The sequence below is a fragment of the Bombina bombina genome, chromosome 4 (genome assembly GCF_027579735.1).
Source record: "Bombina bombina isolate aBomBom1 chromosome 4, aBomBom1.pri, whole genome shotgun sequence".
NCBI classification, from domain to species: Eukaryota; Metazoa; Chordata; class Amphibia; order Anura; family Bombinatoridae; genus Bombina; species Bombina bombina.
The window spans coordinates 372,757,810-372,776,882 of NC_069502.1; the positions used below are offsets into that span (position 1 = coordinate 372,757,810).

Below are 19,073 nucleotides of genomic sequence, written 5' to 3' on the forward strand. Positions count from 1 at the left end.
CTCTTTAACTGTTTAGGAGTCATCATCCTGATGGGTCCCATTTTGTATTCAGATCCTGGGGACCCCTCCAGCTGCAGCAGTAGAAGGGTAGTGGACTAGCGGGACACTTTGTTGCCATTATTTATAGTGAATAAAGTTAATTATTGAGACTTTCTCCAATGCATTTTTTTTTAATTATACATATTACATATTGAATATACATACATTCTTAATTTATATTCAGTATCTTAACAAATGATTAAATGTCTACGACAGGTTAAATAATTATTTAGCATTTTTGTACAAGAGATTGTGTCAGTTTTGTAAATGTTTATTGTGAATGCAAACTCTAAACAACCAATGGTAAATTACCATGTCATCTTTACACAACATGGCAGTGCCCTTTAATAAATACTCAGATTTGGAAGATTGTACAGTAATCCAGCTCTGGGAAAAATATTTCTATTATGTTTAAAATGTAATTAATCAACCGCAGAATGGGAGTATAAAAAAGTTTTCTTTCTCAGTCCTCCTTTCACTTTTCAGAAGGGAAATTACTTTGACAGTAAAATTCCAATGAAAGGGTCTAAACTGAATGAATAATTATTCTTTAATGTGAAAATAGACCAATATATTTTGACCTCTTTCCTTTTAAAGGCATTTAATTTCCTGAGTCTGACATTCACCGATTTAATCAAACATATGAAGAAAATGTGAAAAATACCTTGCATTAAATATTTGTAGAAAAGGTGATAACGCTGACTTACTACACATAAATAATTAATAGCTGTATTAATATAAATGAGCATAAATCACAAATTTTGTGTGCTTAGGTCAGAACATTCTTCAATTATTTGTAGATTTTATAAAACAATCAGTCATATATTAAAACATTTTTAAATCATTATATTGATGAGCCAGTTGGTTAAAAAAAATACTGGAAAAATCTCCAAATAGTGTCTGTGAAATAAAGACATTTCTGAAATATAAATGGTAAAATAATAGTTTATGTGACATACAGAATAGAGCGTAAAAGGGACAGTCAACACCAGAATTGTTGTTGTTTAAAAAGAAAGATAATCCCTTTATTACCCATTCCCCAGTTTTGCATAACCAACACAGTTATATAAATACACTTTTTATCTCTGTGATTATCTTGTTTCTAAGCCTCTGCAAACTGCACCCTTATTTCAGTTCTTTTGACAGACTTGCTGTTTAGCCAATCAGTGCTCACTCCAGGGTAACATCACATGCCTGAGCTTAATGTTATCTATATGAAACACATGAACTAATGCCCTCTAGTGGTCAAAATGCATTCAGATTAGAGGCAGTCTTCAAGGTCTAAGAAATTAGCATATGAACCTCCTAGAATTGGCTTTTAACTAAGAATACCAAGAGAACAAAGCAAAATTGGTGATTAAAGTAAGTTGTTTAAAATTACATTCCCTATTTAAATCATGAAAGTTTTTTTTGGACTTGACGTCCCTTTAAATGTGTATATTCTTTACAAGCTTAGTTGATAAATGCAAATAAATACTTAAAATGAATCTTGTGTTATTTAAAGAATATAAATAAAATATATTAAGCATGCATTGTACAGTGGAAAGGGATTCTTGGCATATGATATATGCAGTAGGCACAGGGCATACTGCAGAATAACTGGCAACATTGTACAATCAGAGTACTGAAAACTCTAAATAAATATTTACATTAAACACGCTTATAGTTACATAACAAGTGCATGTCAATTCTTGGGGTATTGTTTGCAAGGGCGGATTGAGCTAGGGGGGCAATTGCCCTCCAGGCCACCATAAGTGGAGGAATCAGGGCCAGCACAGCTCACAAGTCTGAATTCAGCTCTGCATTGCACACTTAGCACTGGAAATAAAGAGAGCTGAATTAATGGACTTTTATTTATGTCAGAATTGAGAATTGTATAAGGTCTACTTGTCACTAAAATGAAATAGCCTTGCGTTAGGATTTCCTATATGTTTTGCTTTCCTTGTTTTTTTTTTGTTTTCTTTTGGGGTTTTTAATATTAAATAAAAAATTTGAAAGGGGGCATACCTGGGCCACTGGGTTGTACTTGCCCCCTGGGCCAAAAGTTGCCAGCCCTCCCCTGATTGTTTGCTCTAGTGGATTGTATAATGTGTGTATGTATTCTTTTTTACTTATATACTGTTTTGTTCCAGCACCTCGGGTAACACAGTTAGAAGGAAACACGTGTGAGATCATGTGGGAGGCAGTATTGCCCATGAAAGGAGATCCTATTATATATATATTACAAGTTCAAGTTGGCCGTGAATCTGATTATAAACAGGTAAGTGAGCTCTGCAAGAGTTTGTAGGTTTATTGAATTTTTCACTACGTTTTCCCCAAATAATATCTATCATTCATATGAAAGAGCAGCAAATGAAAAATTGTAAGTAAAAGAATACATCAATATCAAGGCTGCATACGGACAACGTCTGCAACTGTATTAGTGCAGAGGGAAACATCTGGGCAGGACTGACAGCAGTGCTTTAACTGTAATACATATTGAAATGTCCTATTTTTTATTTAACATAGTAAAATGACTACATGGTTTAATTAGCTTAAATTATTTATTTCTATTGGGTTCCTTTTGTTATTATATATTAGCATTGGTCTCAAAAATGGTAACTAAGCAGGTCCAAAGAGGTTTGAGAAGAGGGTGGCAAAGGAGAGAAGGTTGGGGCCAGGTAATAAATGGCTTTATGGTGATATCAAGACAAAAACAGTGGAGGGGAAATAACAAACACATAACAAGATTCTTAATATGCAATAATGAATACCAAAGTTTCATCCATTTGCTGTCTGAATATGAAAATATTTTTTTTAAGGGCTTAGAGGGCATACATTATACCACAAATCTACAACATAACAGAAAATAATCTTTTTTAGACATTTAAGGAATATTAAACTGCTGGGCACAACAAAGGTAGCATGTTTCTCTTACTTGGTGTATCCAGTCCACGGATTCATCCTTACTTGTGGGATATTCTCATTCCCTACAGGAAGTGGCAAAGAGAGCACACAGCAGAGCTGTCCATATAGCTCCCCCTCAGGCTCCGCCCCCAGTCATTCTCTTTGCCGCTCTAACAAGTAGCATCTCCACGGGAGGGTAAAGTGAATGTGGTGTTAGATCACCTGTCTCAGGGAATGTGTTTCCGCAGACCGGAGTGGATTATTGTCACGACCGATGGCAGTCTGTTAGGCTGGGGTGCAGTCTGGGACTCCCTGAAAGCTCAGGGCCTATGTTCTCGGGAAGAATCTCTTCTCCCGATAAACATTTTGGAACTGAGAGCGATATTCAATACGCTCCAGGCATGGCCTCAACTAGCGGAGGCCAAATTCATCAAATGGGCGGAGGATCACTCCTGCCACCTATCTGCTATTCACATCCCAGGAGTAGACAACTGGGAGGCGGATTTTCTGAGTCGTCAGACTTTTCACCCGGGGGAGTGGGAACTCCACCCGGAGGTTTTTGCTCAGCTGACCCAGCTATGGGGCATTCCGGAATTGGATCTGATGGCGTCCTGTCAGAACACCAAACTTCCCCTTTACGGATCCAGGTCCAGGGATCCCAAGGCGGCATTGATAGATGCTCTAGTAGCGCCTTGGTCCTTCAGTCTAGCTTATGTCTTTCCACCATTTCCTTTTCTCCCTCGGCTAGTAGCCAGAATCAAACAGGAGAAGGCTTCGGTAATTCTGATAGCGCCTTCGTGGCCACGCAGGACTTGGTATGCAGACCTAGTGGACATGTCATCGGTTCCACCATGGAAACTGCCATCGAGGCAGGATCTTCTAATACAGGGTCCATTCAAGCATCCAAATCTAGTTTCTCTGCATCTGACTGCTTGGAGATTGAACGCTTAATTCTAGCTAAGCGTGGGTTCTCTGAATCAGTTATTGATACTTTAATCCAGGCCAGAAAGCCTGTCACCAGGAAAATTTACCATAAGATATGGCGGAAATATCTTTGTTGGTGTGAATCCAAGGGTTACTCGTGGAGTAAAGTTAGGATTCCCAGGATTTTGTCTTTTCTCCAAGAAGGATTGGAGAAAGGATTGTCAGCTAGTTCCTTAAAGGGACAGATATCTGCTCTGTCTATCCTGTTACACAAGCGGCAGCAGTACCAGACGTTCAGGCGTTTGCTCAGGCTTTAGTTAGAATCAAGCCTGTCTATAAACCTGTGGCTCCTCCATGGAGTCTTAATTTAGTTCTTTCAGTTCTTCAAGGGGTTCCGTTTGAACCTTTACATTCCATAGATATTAAGTTATTATCTTGGAAGGTTTTGTTTTTGGTAGCTATCTCTTCTGCTCGGAGAGTTTCAGAATTGTCTGCTTTGCAGTGTGATTCACCCTATCTGGTGTTCCATGCAGATAAGGTTGTTTTGCGTACCAAACCTGATTTTCTTCTGAAAGTTGTTTCTAATAAGAATATTAACCAGGAAATCATTGTTCCTTCTCTGTGTCCTAATCCAGTTTAGAAGAAGGAACGACTATTACACATTCTTGATGTGGTTCAGGCTTTAATTCTATTTAAAAGCAACTAAAGATTTCAGACAAACATCATCCTTGCTTGTTGTCTATTCTGGTAAGAGGGGAGGTCAGAAAGCGATTGCTACCTCTCTTTCCTTCTGGCTGAAAAGCATCATCCGATTGGCTTATGAGACTGCTGGACAGCAGCCTCCTGAACGAATTACAGCTCATTCCACCCGAGCTGTGGCTTCCACATGGGCCTTCAAGAATGAGGCTTCTGTTGAACAGATTTGTAAGGCAGCGACTTGGTCTTCACTGCATACTTTTGCCAAATTTTACAAATTCGATACTTTTGCTTCTTGAGAGGCTATTTTTGGGAGAAAGGTTTTGCAAGCAGTGGTGCCTTCCGTTTAGGTTACCTGACTTGTTTCCTCCCTTCATCCGTGTCCTAAAGCTTTGGTATTGGTATCCCACAAGTAAGGATGAATCCGTGGACTGAATACACCAAGTAAGAGAAAACAGAATTTATGCTTACCTGATAAATTACTTTCTCTTACGGTGTATTCAGTCCACGGCCCGCCCTGGCAATTAAGTCAGGTTCAAATTTATTTTTGTAAAACTACAGTCACCACTGCATCCTATGGTTTCTCCTTTTTCTCCTAACCGTCGGTCGAATGACTGGGGGGGCGGAGCCTGAGGGGGAGCTATATGGACAGCTCTGCTGTGTGCTCTCTTTGCCACTTCCTGTAGGGAATGAGAATATCCCACAAGTAAGGATGAATCCGTGGACTGGATACACCGTAAGAGAAAGTAATTTATCAGGTAAGCATAAATTCTGTTTTTTTGTTATTTTCCTGCAGCTCTCTTCAAAACTTTTTTCTTATGTTTATCCTTTAAATTGCTGGTTAGTGAAGTTCTGCATCTTCACACTGGGAACTGCTGCCATCTTGAAACTGAAGTTTTCTTATACCCTGTAACAGACGTTGTTCACCTTCACAGATCAGTGATATTGTTGATTTCTTGACAAGCTGTATCATGAAATTCTGTTTAGTGTGCACAATACAGAGGATGCAATTTCCTATAGTGTTCCTATATTGCTGCTTTTTATATTTGTTATGTAACTTTAAAACTATGTAAAAACACGCAGAAATGGAACTCTTCTGCTTTCTGTTGTGTGAAGTACTCCAAAATGCAAGGTACAGCTGTGAAAGCCCACTGCTTCTGTCACTGGGTGCAATGATACATGCGTACCAAGATGGTGGCACCCAGTATAAAGGTGCATAGCTTTACCAATTGGCTTCTTTAAAGGGGCACTTAAGTCAAAATTAATCTTTCATGATTCAGATAGAGCAGCAATTTTAAACAACTTTCCAATTTCCTTCCATTAACAAAATGTGCAGTCTTTTTATATTTACACATTTTGAGTCAACATTTAAAGATTTTGCTCACAGCATAACAATATGAGCAAAGATGACTACTTCTATAGGACAAGATTACAAGGGTCGCGATAAGCAATATAGTGCCTGTGCTAACGTGTGCGCATATTACAAGTTGGAAGTAAACACATTGGGCTCTATTTAACAAGCTCCGTATGGAGCTTGATGGCCCCTGTCTGAAGACTCGCCAGAAACAGCAGTTATGGAGCAGCGGTCACAAAGACCGCTGCTCCATAACCTGTCCGCCTGCTCTGAGCAGGCGGACACACATCGCCACAATACAACCCGATCGAGTAAGATCAGGTTGATTGACACCCCCTGCTGGCGGCCCATTGGCCGCGAGTCTGCAGGGGGCGGTGTTGCACCAGCAGCTCTTGTGAGCTGCTGGTGCAATGCTGAATACGGCGAGCGTATTGCTTGCCGTATTCAGCTAGGTCTGGCGGACCTGATCTGCAGCGTCGGATCAGGTCCGCCAGACCTTGATAAATATGCCCCATTTGCTCGAGTGCAAACAAAATTAGCATGTCAGGTTTGTGCAAGTGGTGCGTAAAATGTAAGAGTTTAAAAAAATATGCACCAAAATATATACATTTAAAATAAATTGTTACACACATATATACACTAGCTGATAAATTATATAAATATTAATAAAACATGTGTATAAAACATGAAAAATAGTTTTTATGTATAAATATTGAAAAAAATCATATATATATATTTATATTTAAAAAATAAAAAGAACATCTTCTTCTAGTTCTTCAAAATTACCCTCTGTCGGGTTAGCAGGCAAGAGATAAGTGTGCAAATTGTCTAATTTGTTGATGTTACAAGTCAGGGATTTATTGAGATTCACTATATACTTCCTGTGTCTTGTAGGCTAATGTAATTACATGACTGTCATATTCTAAAGTGAAGTTTTGGTGTTTTCCCTATGTAGTTGCTTGGGAAACTACCTAGGGTTAACTGGCCAAAAACTGTACCTTAGGATGAATCTGCATAGACACTCTTAAAAATCACAAAGAAAATAAATGCTGTACCCCAGTTGGACACCTTTTCACACAAACCGGTCACTCCATTGAAAGCCTCACAATTAAAATACTGAAAGAGAACTTTAAAAGCACCCAGGAATGGAAAACATTTTAAATGACAAGGGCAATTTCCTGACATCTGCCATTGGCTTGTACACATATATACATGTGCAACATATGTAAATATGCTATTTACATACAGTATATCTCAGCATACAATTCTCTGTTTTAAGATTATCCAGCACTTACTATGCCAGTGTGTTTTTCTTAAACCCCCCTCACATTTTTAAAGGGACATAATACTCATATGCTAAATCACTTGAAACTGATGCAGTATAACTGTAAAAAGCTGACAGGAAAATATCACCTGAGCATCTCTATGTAAAAAAGGAAGATATTTTACCTCACAATCTCCTCAGCTCAGCAGAGTAAGTTCTGTGTAAAAAGTTATACTCAGTTACTGCCCAGCTGCAGGTAAAAAAAATTTTAAAAATGAAGAAATGAACAGCAGCCAATCGGCATCAACATTGCTGAGGTCATGAACTCTTTTACTGTGATCTCATGAGATTTCACTTCTCTCTTATGATATTTCATTGTAAACTTCCTTGAACTGAATAGGGAAATAACATGAGAATGCACAAGGCTCAATGCTTCGGCTGTCCCGGGACAGACATACTGATTTGTTGCTTAGAAGTCCTTTACAATGGGATGTGGCTACTGAGGAACTTTTGAGGTAAAATATCTTTCTTTTTTACATAGAGATGTTCAGGTGATATTTTCTAGTCAGCTTTTTACAGCTATACTGCATTACTTTCAAGTGTTTAAACATTTGGGTATTATGACCAGACTGACCTGTCATTTGCGACCCCCTGCAAATTCTCTGTGATCTCTCTCACCTCCTGCCCTGCCTCCATAGCGCCCCTTCTTTCCAAGATATCAATGTACAATTCTATAATATTTATCAGTACTACTTTAGACCTGAAGAAGAAAGGAATCTCTTGAAAGCATGTATTTTACTATGTAATGTTAGTCCAATAAAAAGGTATTACTGCATACTGCAATACTCTGGGTATTTATATAATGTGTGTGGGAGTGTGTTTGTGTCATATACAAAATAAAAATAGCAAGGTAAATGGTTTAGAAGGTTAGAGATTGAATTAAGTAGGCTAAAAATGACATAAATTGAGGAAAAATGCCTATATTTTACTAAATGGAGCAAGAATCATTAAATTGCAGGTATATATCATTTCATTCTCTCCTGTCATATAAAACATAATTTTGGCATGTCATAGAAATATCTAAATTGCCTATAAATATGAACAAAAAACTTACATGCTAAGGATTATGATTAGCATTTTTTTATTTCATCACAGAACTTGAAAAAATATGTATCAACCTCTGAGTTATAAAATACTTGCTATTAAAAATAAGGTACCAAATTTTACTGACATAGCTAAAGGTATTTAACGTATAGCATACTTAAATAATGCAGAAACACTCAAAATTATACATACATAGTATATATCCTTAAGGAACAATGCTATTTACCAGTACATTAAATAAATATCACATTCATCTATTAATGAGAATGAATAAGAAATTAACTTACTGCCCGTCAATAATTATTTTGTTTGTAAAAAATAGTACATGAATTGATATTAATGTATAGAAATCTGAATCTTATTATTATTCAGATTATTTTAATGGACACTTTTCATGTATAAAATAGATTTAGTGTAGCAATAGAAGTCATATCATTTGCAATTTGAGTTCTCATTTGGAAATCGTAACACAATTATTATATCATAGTAGTTGTTAAAGCTTCAAATTAAAGTATGTTCACGCTAACCCACCCCATCTTCAGAACAATCAAAATATGTAGGCTAGAATACAGAAATAGAAATGCAAAGTTTTATCATGCCTCATCCTACTATCACTCTCTAATGAAGACTGTGAGCCCTTTATGTAAAAGATGGACATAAAGCCTGAAACCACAACCTTCCATCTGGGTATAAGATCCATCTGCAGAGAATTGACAAAAATCAATTTAACCTTGCTTTGGCCATTCTTTTTCATTTGAATTTGGTGCCTAGTGACATCACTAGTCAACATAAATTTTAGATGTAAATTCCCACGCACCATTCCTGATAAAGTTGGTAATGTTCTGATAATGTTTCAATACTACATAGAGTGTTCCTGAAACACTATTTGGTATTATTGTTTAATAAGTGTAAGGTTAGGGGTGTTTAGACTCGGGGTACATGTTAGGGTGTTAGGTGCAGACATAGGAAGTGTTTCCCCATAGAAAACAATAGGGCTGCGTTAGGAGCTGAACGCTGCTTTTTTGCAGGTGTTAGGTTTTTTTTCAGCTCAAAATGCCCCATTGTTTCCTATGGGGGAATCGTGCACGAGCACGTTTTTGAAGCTGGCCGCGTCCGTAAGCACCGCTGGTATTGAGAGTTGCAGTGGCGGTAAATTATGCTCCCTTTTTGGAGCCTAACGCAGCCCTTCTGTGAACTCTAAATACCAGCAGTATTTAAAAGGTGCGGGGGAAAAAAAGCCAGCGTTAGCTACGCGGGTCGTTACCGACAAAACTCTAAATCTAGGCGTTAGTTATTTCTCCAACATTGGTGTGTCCGGTCCACGGAGTCATCCTTGTGGGAATATCTCTTCCCCAACAGGAAATGGCAAAGAGTCCCAGCAAAGCTGGCCATATAGTCCCTCCTAGGCTCCGCCCACCCCAGTCATTCTCTTTGCCGTTGCACAGGCAACATCTCCACGGAGATGGTTAAGAGTATGTGGTGTTTAGTTGTAGTTATTTTTTATTCTACTATCAAGAGTTTGTTATTTTAAAATAGTGCTGGTATGTACTATTTACTCTGAAACAGAAAAAGATGAAGATTTCTGTTTGTGAGAGGAAGATGATTTTAGCAGACAGTAACTAAAATCAATTGCTGTTTCCACATAGGACTGTTGAGATGAAGTAACTTCAGTTGGGGGAAACAGTTAGCAGACTTTTCTGCTTAAGGTATGACTAGCCATATTTCTAACAAGACTGTGTAATGCTGGAAGGCTGTCATTTCCCCTCATGGGGACCGGTAAGCCATTTTCTTAGTCTCAAACAGAATAAAGGGCTTAATATGGGCTATAAAACTGGTAGACACTTTTATGGGCTAAATCGATTGCTTTATTTGGACATTTTATACATTTTTATGCTGATAATTCACACTTATAAACTTGGGGAACGTTTTTTAACGTCAGGCACTATGTTAGACACCTTTTCCAGTCAGGAAGGGCCTTCCCAGTTGTAGGCTGAGCCTCATTTTCGCGCCATTACTGCGCAGTTGTTTTTGAGTGCAAGACATGCAGATGCATGTGTGAGGACCTGATAGTAGTAGGAAAAGTTCCTAGAAGGTGTCATTTGGTATCGTATTCCCCTCTGGGCTTGGTAAAGTCACAGCAAAGGCTGTAGCTGGGACTGTATAGGGGTTAAATCTGTAACCGGCTCTGGTTTCGTTATTTTAAGGGTTAAAGCTCTGCAAATTGGTGTGCAATACTTTTAATGCTTTAAGACACTGTGGTGAAATTTTGGTAAATTTTGAACAATTCCTTCATATATTTTCACATATTCAGTAATAAAGTGTGCTGTTTAAAATTTAAAGAGACAGTAACGGTTTTGTTTTAAAACGGTTTTTGTGCTTTATTGACAAGTTTAAGCCTGTTTAACATGTCTGTGCCTTCAGATAAGCTATGTTCTATATGTATGAAAGCCAATGTGTCTCCCCCTTCAAAATTGTGTGATAATTGTGCCATAGCGTCCAAACAAAGTAAGGACAGTACTGCCACAAATAATGAAATTGCCCAAGATGATTCCTCAAGTGAAGGGAGTAGACATGGTTCTACATCATCTCCTTCTGTGTCTACGCCAGTTTTGCCCACGCAGGAGGCCCCTAGTACTTCTAGCGCGCCAATGCTTATTACCATGCAACAATTGACGGCTGTAATGGATAACTCCATAGCAAATATTTTATCCAAAATGCCTGCATATCAGAGAAAGCGCGATTGCTCTGTTTTAAACAGGAGGGCACTGATGATAATTGTTCTGTCATACCCTCACACCAATCTGAAGGGGCCATGAGGGAGGTTTTGTCAGATGGGGAAATTTCAGATTCAGAAAAAATTTCTCAACAGGCTGAACCTGATGTTGTGACATTTAAATTTAAATTAGAACATCTCTGCGCACTGCTTAAGGAGGTGTTATCTACTCTGGATGATTGTGACAACTTGGTCATTCCAGAAAAATTATGCAAGATGGACAAGTTCCTAGAGGTTCCGGTGCACCCCGACGCTTTTCCTATACCCAAGCGGGTGGCGGACATAGTGAATAAGGAGTGGGAGAAGCCCGGCATACCTTTTGTTCCCCCTCCTATATTTAAGAAATTATTTCCTATGGTCGACCCCAGAAAGGACTTATGGCAGACAGTCCCTAAGGTCGAGGGGGCAGTTTCTACTCTAAACAAGCGCACTACTATTCCTATCGAAGACAGTTGTGCTTTCAAAGATCCTATGGATAAAAAATTGGAAGGTTTGCTAAAAAAGATTTTTGTACAGCAAGGTTACCTTCTACAACCCATTTCGTGCATTGTTCCTGTCACAACAGCAGCGTGGTTCTGGTTCGAGGAACTAGAAAAGTCGCTCAGTAGAGAGACTCCATATGAGGAGGTTATGGACAGAGTTCACGCACTTAAGTTGGCTAACTCTTTTATTTTAGATGCCGCTTTGCAATTAGCTAGATTAGCGGCGAAAAATTCAGGGTTTGCAATTGTGGCGCGCAGAGCGCTTTGGCTAAAGTCTTGGTCAGCGGATGTATCATCCAAGACAAAATTGCTTAACATCCCCTTCAAGGGTAAAACTCTCTTTGGACCAGAATTGAAAGAGATTATCTCAGACATCACTGGGGGAAAGGGCCACGCCCTCCCACAAGATAGGCCTTTCAAGGCCAAGAATAAGTCTAATTTTCGTTCCTTTCGTAATTTCAGGAACGGACCGGCCTCTAATTTTGCATCCTCTAAGCAAGAGGGTAATGCCTCACAGTCCAAACCAGCCTGGAAACTGAAGCAAGGCTGGAACAAGGGTAAGCAGACCAAGAAGCCTGCTACCGCTAACAAAACAGCATGAAGGAGTAGCCCCCGATCCGGGACCGGATCTAGTGGGGGGCAGACTCTCTCTCTTTGCTCAGGCTTGGGCAAGAGATGTTCAGGATCCCTGGACGCTAGAAATAGTTTCTCAGGGTTATCTTCTAGAATTCAAGGAACTACCCCCAAGGGGACGGTTCCACATGTCTCACTTATCCTCAAACCAAATAAAGAGACAGGCGTTCTTACATTGTGTAGAAGACCTGCTAAAGATGGGAGTGATACACCCAGTTCCAATGACGGAACAAGGAATGGGATTTTACTCAAATCTGTTCGTAGTTCCCAAAAAAGAGGGAACCTTCAGACCAATTCTGGATTTAAAGATCCTAAACAAATTTCTCAGGGTACCATCGTTCAAAATGGAAACCATTCGAACGATTCTACCCACTATCCAGGAAGGTCAATTTATGACTACCGTGGATCTAAAGGATGCGTACCTACATATTCCTATCCACAAAGAACATCATCAGTTCCTAAGGTTCGCCTTTCTGGACAAACATTACCAGTTTGTGGCCCTCCCATTCGGATTAGCCACTGCTCCAAGGATTTTCACAAAGGTACTCGGGTCCCTTCTAGCGGTTCTAAGACCGAGGGGCATTGCAGTAGTACCATACTTGGACGACATTCTAATACAAGCGTCGTCCCTTTCAAAAGCAAAGGCTCACACAGACATTGTTCTGGCCTTTCTCAGATCTCACGGATGGAAGGTGAACATAGAAAAAAGTTCTCTGTCTCCTTCAACAAGAGTTCCCTTCCTGGGAACAATAATAGATTCCTTAGAAATGAGGATCTTTCTGACAGATGTCAGAAAGTCAAAACTTCTAAGCGCTTGTCAAGTTCTTCATTCTGTTCCACGTCCTTCCATAGCTCAGTGCATGGAAGTAGTCGGGTTGATGGTTGCAGCAATGGACATAGTTCCTCATCTAAGACCATTACAACTGTGCATGCTGAAACAGTGGAATGGGGACTATACAGACTTGTCTCCAGTGATTCAAGTAGATCAGAAGACCAGAGATTCACTCCGTTGGTGGATATCCCTGGACCACCTATACCAGGGAATGAGCTTCCGCAGACCAGAGTGGGTCATTGTCACGACCGACGCCAGTCTAGTGGGCTGGGGTGCGGTCTGGGAATCCCTGAAAGCTCAGGGACTATGGTCTCGGGAAGAGTCTCTTCTCCCGATAAACATTCTGGAACTAAGAGCGATATTCAATGCTCTCAGGGCTTGGCCTCAGCTTGCAAAGGCCAGATTCATAAGATTCCAATCAGACAACATGACGACTGTTGCGTATATCAATCATCAGGGGGGAACAAGGAGTTCCCTGGCGATGAAAGAAGTAACCAAAATAATACAATGGGCGGAGAATCACTCCTGCCATCTATCTGCGATCCACATCCCAGGTGTGGAAAACTGGTAGGCGGATTATCTGAGTCGTCAGACATTCCATCCGGGGGAGTGGGAACTCCACCCGGAGATTTTTGCCCAGTTGACTCAATTATGGGGCATTCCAGACATGGATCTGATGGCGTCTCGTCAGAACTTCAAGGTTCCTTGCTACGGGTCCAGATCCAGGGATCCCAAGGCGACTCTAGTGGATGCACTAGTAGCGCCTTGGACCTTCAACCTAGCTTATGTGTTCCCACCATTTCCTCTCATTCCCAGGCTGGTAGCCAGGATCAAACAGGAGAGGGTCTCGGTGATCTTGATAGCTCCTGCATGGCCACCCAGGACTTGGTATGCAGACCTGGTGAATATGTCATCGGTTCCACCATGGAAGCTACCTTTGAGACAGGACCTTCTTGTTCAGGGTCCATTCGAACATCCAAATCTGGTCTCCCTCCAGCTGACGGCTTGGAGATTGAACGCTTGATTCTATCAAAGCGTGGGTTTTCAGATTTGGTGATTGATACTCTGGTTCAGGCCAGAAAACCGGTAACTAGAAAGATTTACCATAAAATATGGAAAAGATATATCTGCTGGTGTGAATCCAAGGGATTCCCTTGGAATAAGGTAAAAATTCCTAAGATTCTTTCCTTTCTGCAAGAAGGTTTGGATAAAGGATTATCTGCGAGTTCTCTAAAGGGACAGATTTCTGCTTTATCTGTCTTACTTCACAAACGATTGGCAGCTATGCCAGATGTTCAAGCATTTGTTCAGGCTCTGGTTAGGATCAAGCCTGTTTACAGACCTTTGACTCCTCCCTGGAGTTTAAATCTAGTTCTTTCAGTTCTTCAAGGGGTTCCGTTTGAACCTCTACATTCCATAGATATTAAGTTGTTATCTTGGAAAGTTTTGTTTTTGGTTGCTATTTCTTCTGCTAGAAGAGTTTCAGAGTTATATGCTCTGCAGTGTTCTCCACCCTATCTGGTGTTCCATGCAGATAAGGTGGTTTTGCGTACTAAGCCTGGTTTCCTTCCAAAGGTTGTTTCTAACAAAAATATTAACCAGGAGATAGTTGTACCTTCTTTGTGTCCGAATCCAGTTTCAAAGAAGGAACGTTTGTTACACAATTTGGATGTAGTTCGTGCTCTAAAATTCTATTTAGAAGCTACAAAAGATTTCAGACAAACATCTTCTCTGTTTGTCGTCTATTCTGGTAAAAGGAGAGGTCAAAAAGCGACTTCTACCTCTCTTTCCTTTTGGCTTAAAAGCATCATCCGATTGGCTTACGAGACTGCCGGACGGCAGCCTCCTGAAAGAATCACAGCTCACTCCACTAGGGCTGTGGCTTCCACATGGGCCTTCAAGAACGAGGCTTCTGTTGATCAGATATGTAAGGCAGCGACTTGGTCTTCACTGCACACTTTTGCCAAATTTTACAAATTTGATACTTTTGCTTCTTCGGAGGCTATTTTTGGGAGAAAGGTTTTGCAAGCCGTGGTGCCTTCCGTTTAGGTAACCTGATTTGCTCCCTCCCTTCATCCGTGTCCTAAAGCTTTGGTATTGGTTCCCACAAGTAAGGATGACGCCGTGGACCGGACACACCAATGTTGGAGAAAACAGAATTTATGCTTACCTGATAAATTACTTTCTCCAACGGTGTGTCCGGTCCACGGCCCGCCCTGGTTTTTTAATCAGGTCTGATTAATTATTTTCTCTAACTACAGTCACCACGGTACCATATGGTTTCTCCTATATTTTTTCTCCTGTCCGTCGGTCGAATGACTGGGGTGGGCGGAGCCTAGGAGGGACTATATGGCCAGCTTTGCTGGGACTCTTTGCCATTTCCTGTTGGGGAAGAGATATTCCCACAAGTAAGGATGACGCCGTGGACCGGACACACCGTTGGAGAAAGTAATTTATCATGTAAGCATAAATTCTGTTTTTCTTTCATGTAAGTGGCAAGAGTCCATGAGCTAGTGACATATGGGATATACATTCCTACCAGGAGGGGCAAAGTTTCCCCAACCTCAAAATGCCTATAAAGACACCTCCCTCCTCAACCATACCTCAGTTTTACAAATTTTGCCTCCTTGTGGAGGTGGTGAAGCAAGTTGTACTTGATTTCCTTCTGTGATGAAAGGCGCTTCTAAGCATTTTGAAGCCCAGTTCCTCTCTAAGTACAGTGTTTGTCTGAGGGATGTGAAGGGAGTATTGCCTGATGACACCATGTTTTCGCCTATGGGAAATCTATTCTATGGCTCTCTGTAAATCGGTTGCAGGGATTCATCTGCTGCCTCCCTTTACAGATCAACATTATACTCCTCTACCATAACCTCTGCTAATATGTTTCAGTACTGGTTTGGCTGCCTGCTATATGTGGATGGGTGTCTTACACGGTAAGTATATACTTTTATTATATAAGACACTCTCAGCTATGGATTGGGCACTTTTTAAGTAAAGTTGTTATAAATTGTTTGTATACAGGGAGTGCAGAATTATTAGGCAAGTTGTATTTTTGAGGATTAATTTTATTATTGAACAACAACGATGTTCTCAATGAACCCAAAAAACTCATTAATATCAAAGCTGAATAGTTTTGGAAGTAGTTTTTAGTTTGTTTTTAGTTATAGCTATTTTAGGGGGATATCTGTGTGTGCAGGTGACTATTACTGTGCATAATTATTAGGCAACTTAACAAAAAACAAATATATACCCATTTCAATTATTTATTTTTACCAATGAAACCAATATAACATCTCAACATTCACAAATATACATTTCTGACATTCAAAAACAAAACAAAAACAAATCAGTGACCAATATAGCCACCTTTCTTTGCAAGGACACTCAAAAGCCTGCCATCCATGGATTCTGTCAGTGTTTTGATCTGTTCACCATCAACATTGCGTGCAGCAGCAACCACTGCCTCCCAGACACTGTTCAGAGAAGTGTACTCCTTGTAAATCTCACATTTGATGATGGACCACAGGTTCTCAATGGGGTTCAGATCAGGTGAACAAGGAGGCCATGTCATTAGATTTTCTTCTTTTATACCCTTTCTTGCCAGCCACGCTGTGGAGTACTTGAACGCGTGTGATGGAGCATTGTCCTGCATGAAAATCATGTTTTTCTTGAAGGATGCAGACTTCTTCCTGTACCCCTGCTTGAAGAAGGTGTCTTCCAGAAACTGGCAGTAGGACTGGGAGTTGAGCTTGACTCCATCCTCAACCCGAAAAGGCCCCACAAGCTCATCTTTGATGATACCAGCCCAAACCAGTACTCCACCTCCACCTTGCTGGCGTCTGAGTTGGACTGGAGCTCTCTGCCCTTTACCAATCCAGCCACGGGCCCATCCATCTGGCCCATCAAGACTCACTCTCATTTCATCAGTCCATAAAACCTTAGAAAAATCAGTCTTTAGATATTTCTTGGCCCAGTCTTGACGTTTCAGCTTGTGTGTCTTGTTCAGTGGTGGTCGTCTTTCAGCCTTTCTTACCTTGGCCATGTCTCTGAGTATTGCACACCTTGTGCTTTTGGGCACTCCAGTGATGTTGCAGCTCTGAAATATGGCCAAACTGGTGGCAAGTGGCATCTTGGCAGCTGCACGCTTGACTTTTCTCAGTTCATGGGCAGTTATTTTGCGCCTTGGTTTTTCCACACGCTTCTTGCGACCCTGTCGACTATTTTGAATGAAACACTTGATTGTTCGATGATCACGCTTCAGAAGCTTTGCAATTTTAAGAGTGCTGCATCCCTCTGCAAGATATCTCACTATTTTTTACTTTTCTGAGCCTGTCAAGTCCTTCTTTTGACCCATTTTGCCAAAGGAAAGGAAGTTGCCTAATAATTATGCACACCTGATATAGGGTGTTGATGTCATTAGACCACACCCCTTCTCATTACAGAGATGCACATCACCTAATATGCTTAATTGGTAGTAGGCTTTCGAGCCTATACAGCTTGGAGTAAGACAACATGCATAAAGAGGATGATGTGGTCAAAATACTAATTTGCCTAATAATTCTGCACTCCCTGTACATGCCTTGAGTCAGTAATTCAGTGCTCTTTTTTAGCAACTTTATTTGTGGCTAAATATTTGTCGAGGTTGGTAGAGTCTGTGAAACATACATATTTTTTTTTTTGGAGCTAGTAATTTATTTATAAATTAGGATGCTAAGTATTATGTTTGCATAAAATGTGATTATCAACATTCCATGAGGCTGCTATAATAGAAGTATCCATTAGGCTTTATTTTGGTTCATTTTGTTGTTTTGTATATACAATCAAAATTCTTACCTGCTTTTTAGAGTGATAGGTGTATTAGAAATCCACTACAGCTTTGCATGTCGCACATGTGATGATGCTATTTATGTCATAGGGTGATGTGTCATCATTGTGTGCCATTTTTTGGCGCCAAAATTGCTGTTATAAGCTCCGCCCCCAGCTCATTCAGTGTTCTCAGTGTTTTCATGCAGAATTTTATGAATCAGGTTTTTTTTTTATAATTTTTTTTTATAATTTTCACTGTTTCCCATTCTCTCAAGCCTGTTATATATATATATATATATATATATATATATATATATATATATATATATATATATATATATATATATATATATTTATATATATATATATATATATATATATATATATATATATATATATATATATATATATATATATATATACACACACACACACATTATTATGCCAATGGTATCTTTCTCATTTACCTAAATAATTGATGTAAACAAAAGTCAGCATAATTCTCATGTTATCAACTGTTAAGAGTACAATTCAAATTTTATTGAACAAACCTAATGATAACAGTATTTATTTTTTTTCCAAAATAAAAAACTTACAATGCACTGTTCCAAATTATTATGCACAGTAAGTTTCAAAACACTTTATAGGTTGTAAAGAACTGAAAATTGTCGTTTGTTGTGTTTGCAGCATATTTACTGAAATCAAAAGCTATTTCAATCAAACTTTGAACAACATTTTTACTTTTTAAACATTTTAACAGGTCACGTTACATTTTAACATAGGACCCCTTATTTGATAGCAGCTTCACAAGTCTTGCATCCATTGAACTTGTGAGTTTTTGGACAGTTTCTGCTTGAATTTGTTTGCAAGATGTCAGAATAGCCTCCCAGAGCTGCTGTTGTAAACTGCCTCATAGATATTTTGCTTGAGGATGCTCCAAAAGTTCTCAATGGGATTGAGGTCAGGGGAGGATGGAGGCCACACCATGACTTTCTCTCCTTTTATCCCCATAGCAGCCATTGATGCAGAGGTATTCTTTGCAGCATGAGATGGTGCATTGTCATGCATGAAGATGATTTTATTACGGAAAGCATAGTTCTTCCTTCTGTACCAGGGAAGGAAGTGGTCAGTCAGGAACTCCACATTCTTTGCAGAGGTCATTTACACCTTACACCTTTGGGGACCCTAAAGGGGCCGACCAGCTCTCTTCCCATGATTCCGGCCCAAAACATGACTCCACCACCGCCTTGCTGACGTCGCAGCCTTGTTGGAACAGGGTG

At 39.8% G+C, this 19,073-nt stretch overlaps 1 protein-coding gene across 1 annotated transcript in view; it reads left to right on the forward strand.

The window, feature by feature from the left end:
• The window catches only part of FNDC3B (fibronectin type III domain containing 3B), a 546,318-nt gene that overhangs the window by 518,077 nt on the left and 9,168 nt on the right, over positions 1–19,073 (forward strand). Inside the window, exon 25 of the mRNA XM_053710139.1 lies at positions 2,172–2,299. Coding sequence (XP_053566114.1) covers positions 2,172–2,299 — 128 coding nt within the window. The remainder of the gene's footprint in view (positions 1–2,171; positions 2,300–19,073) is intronic.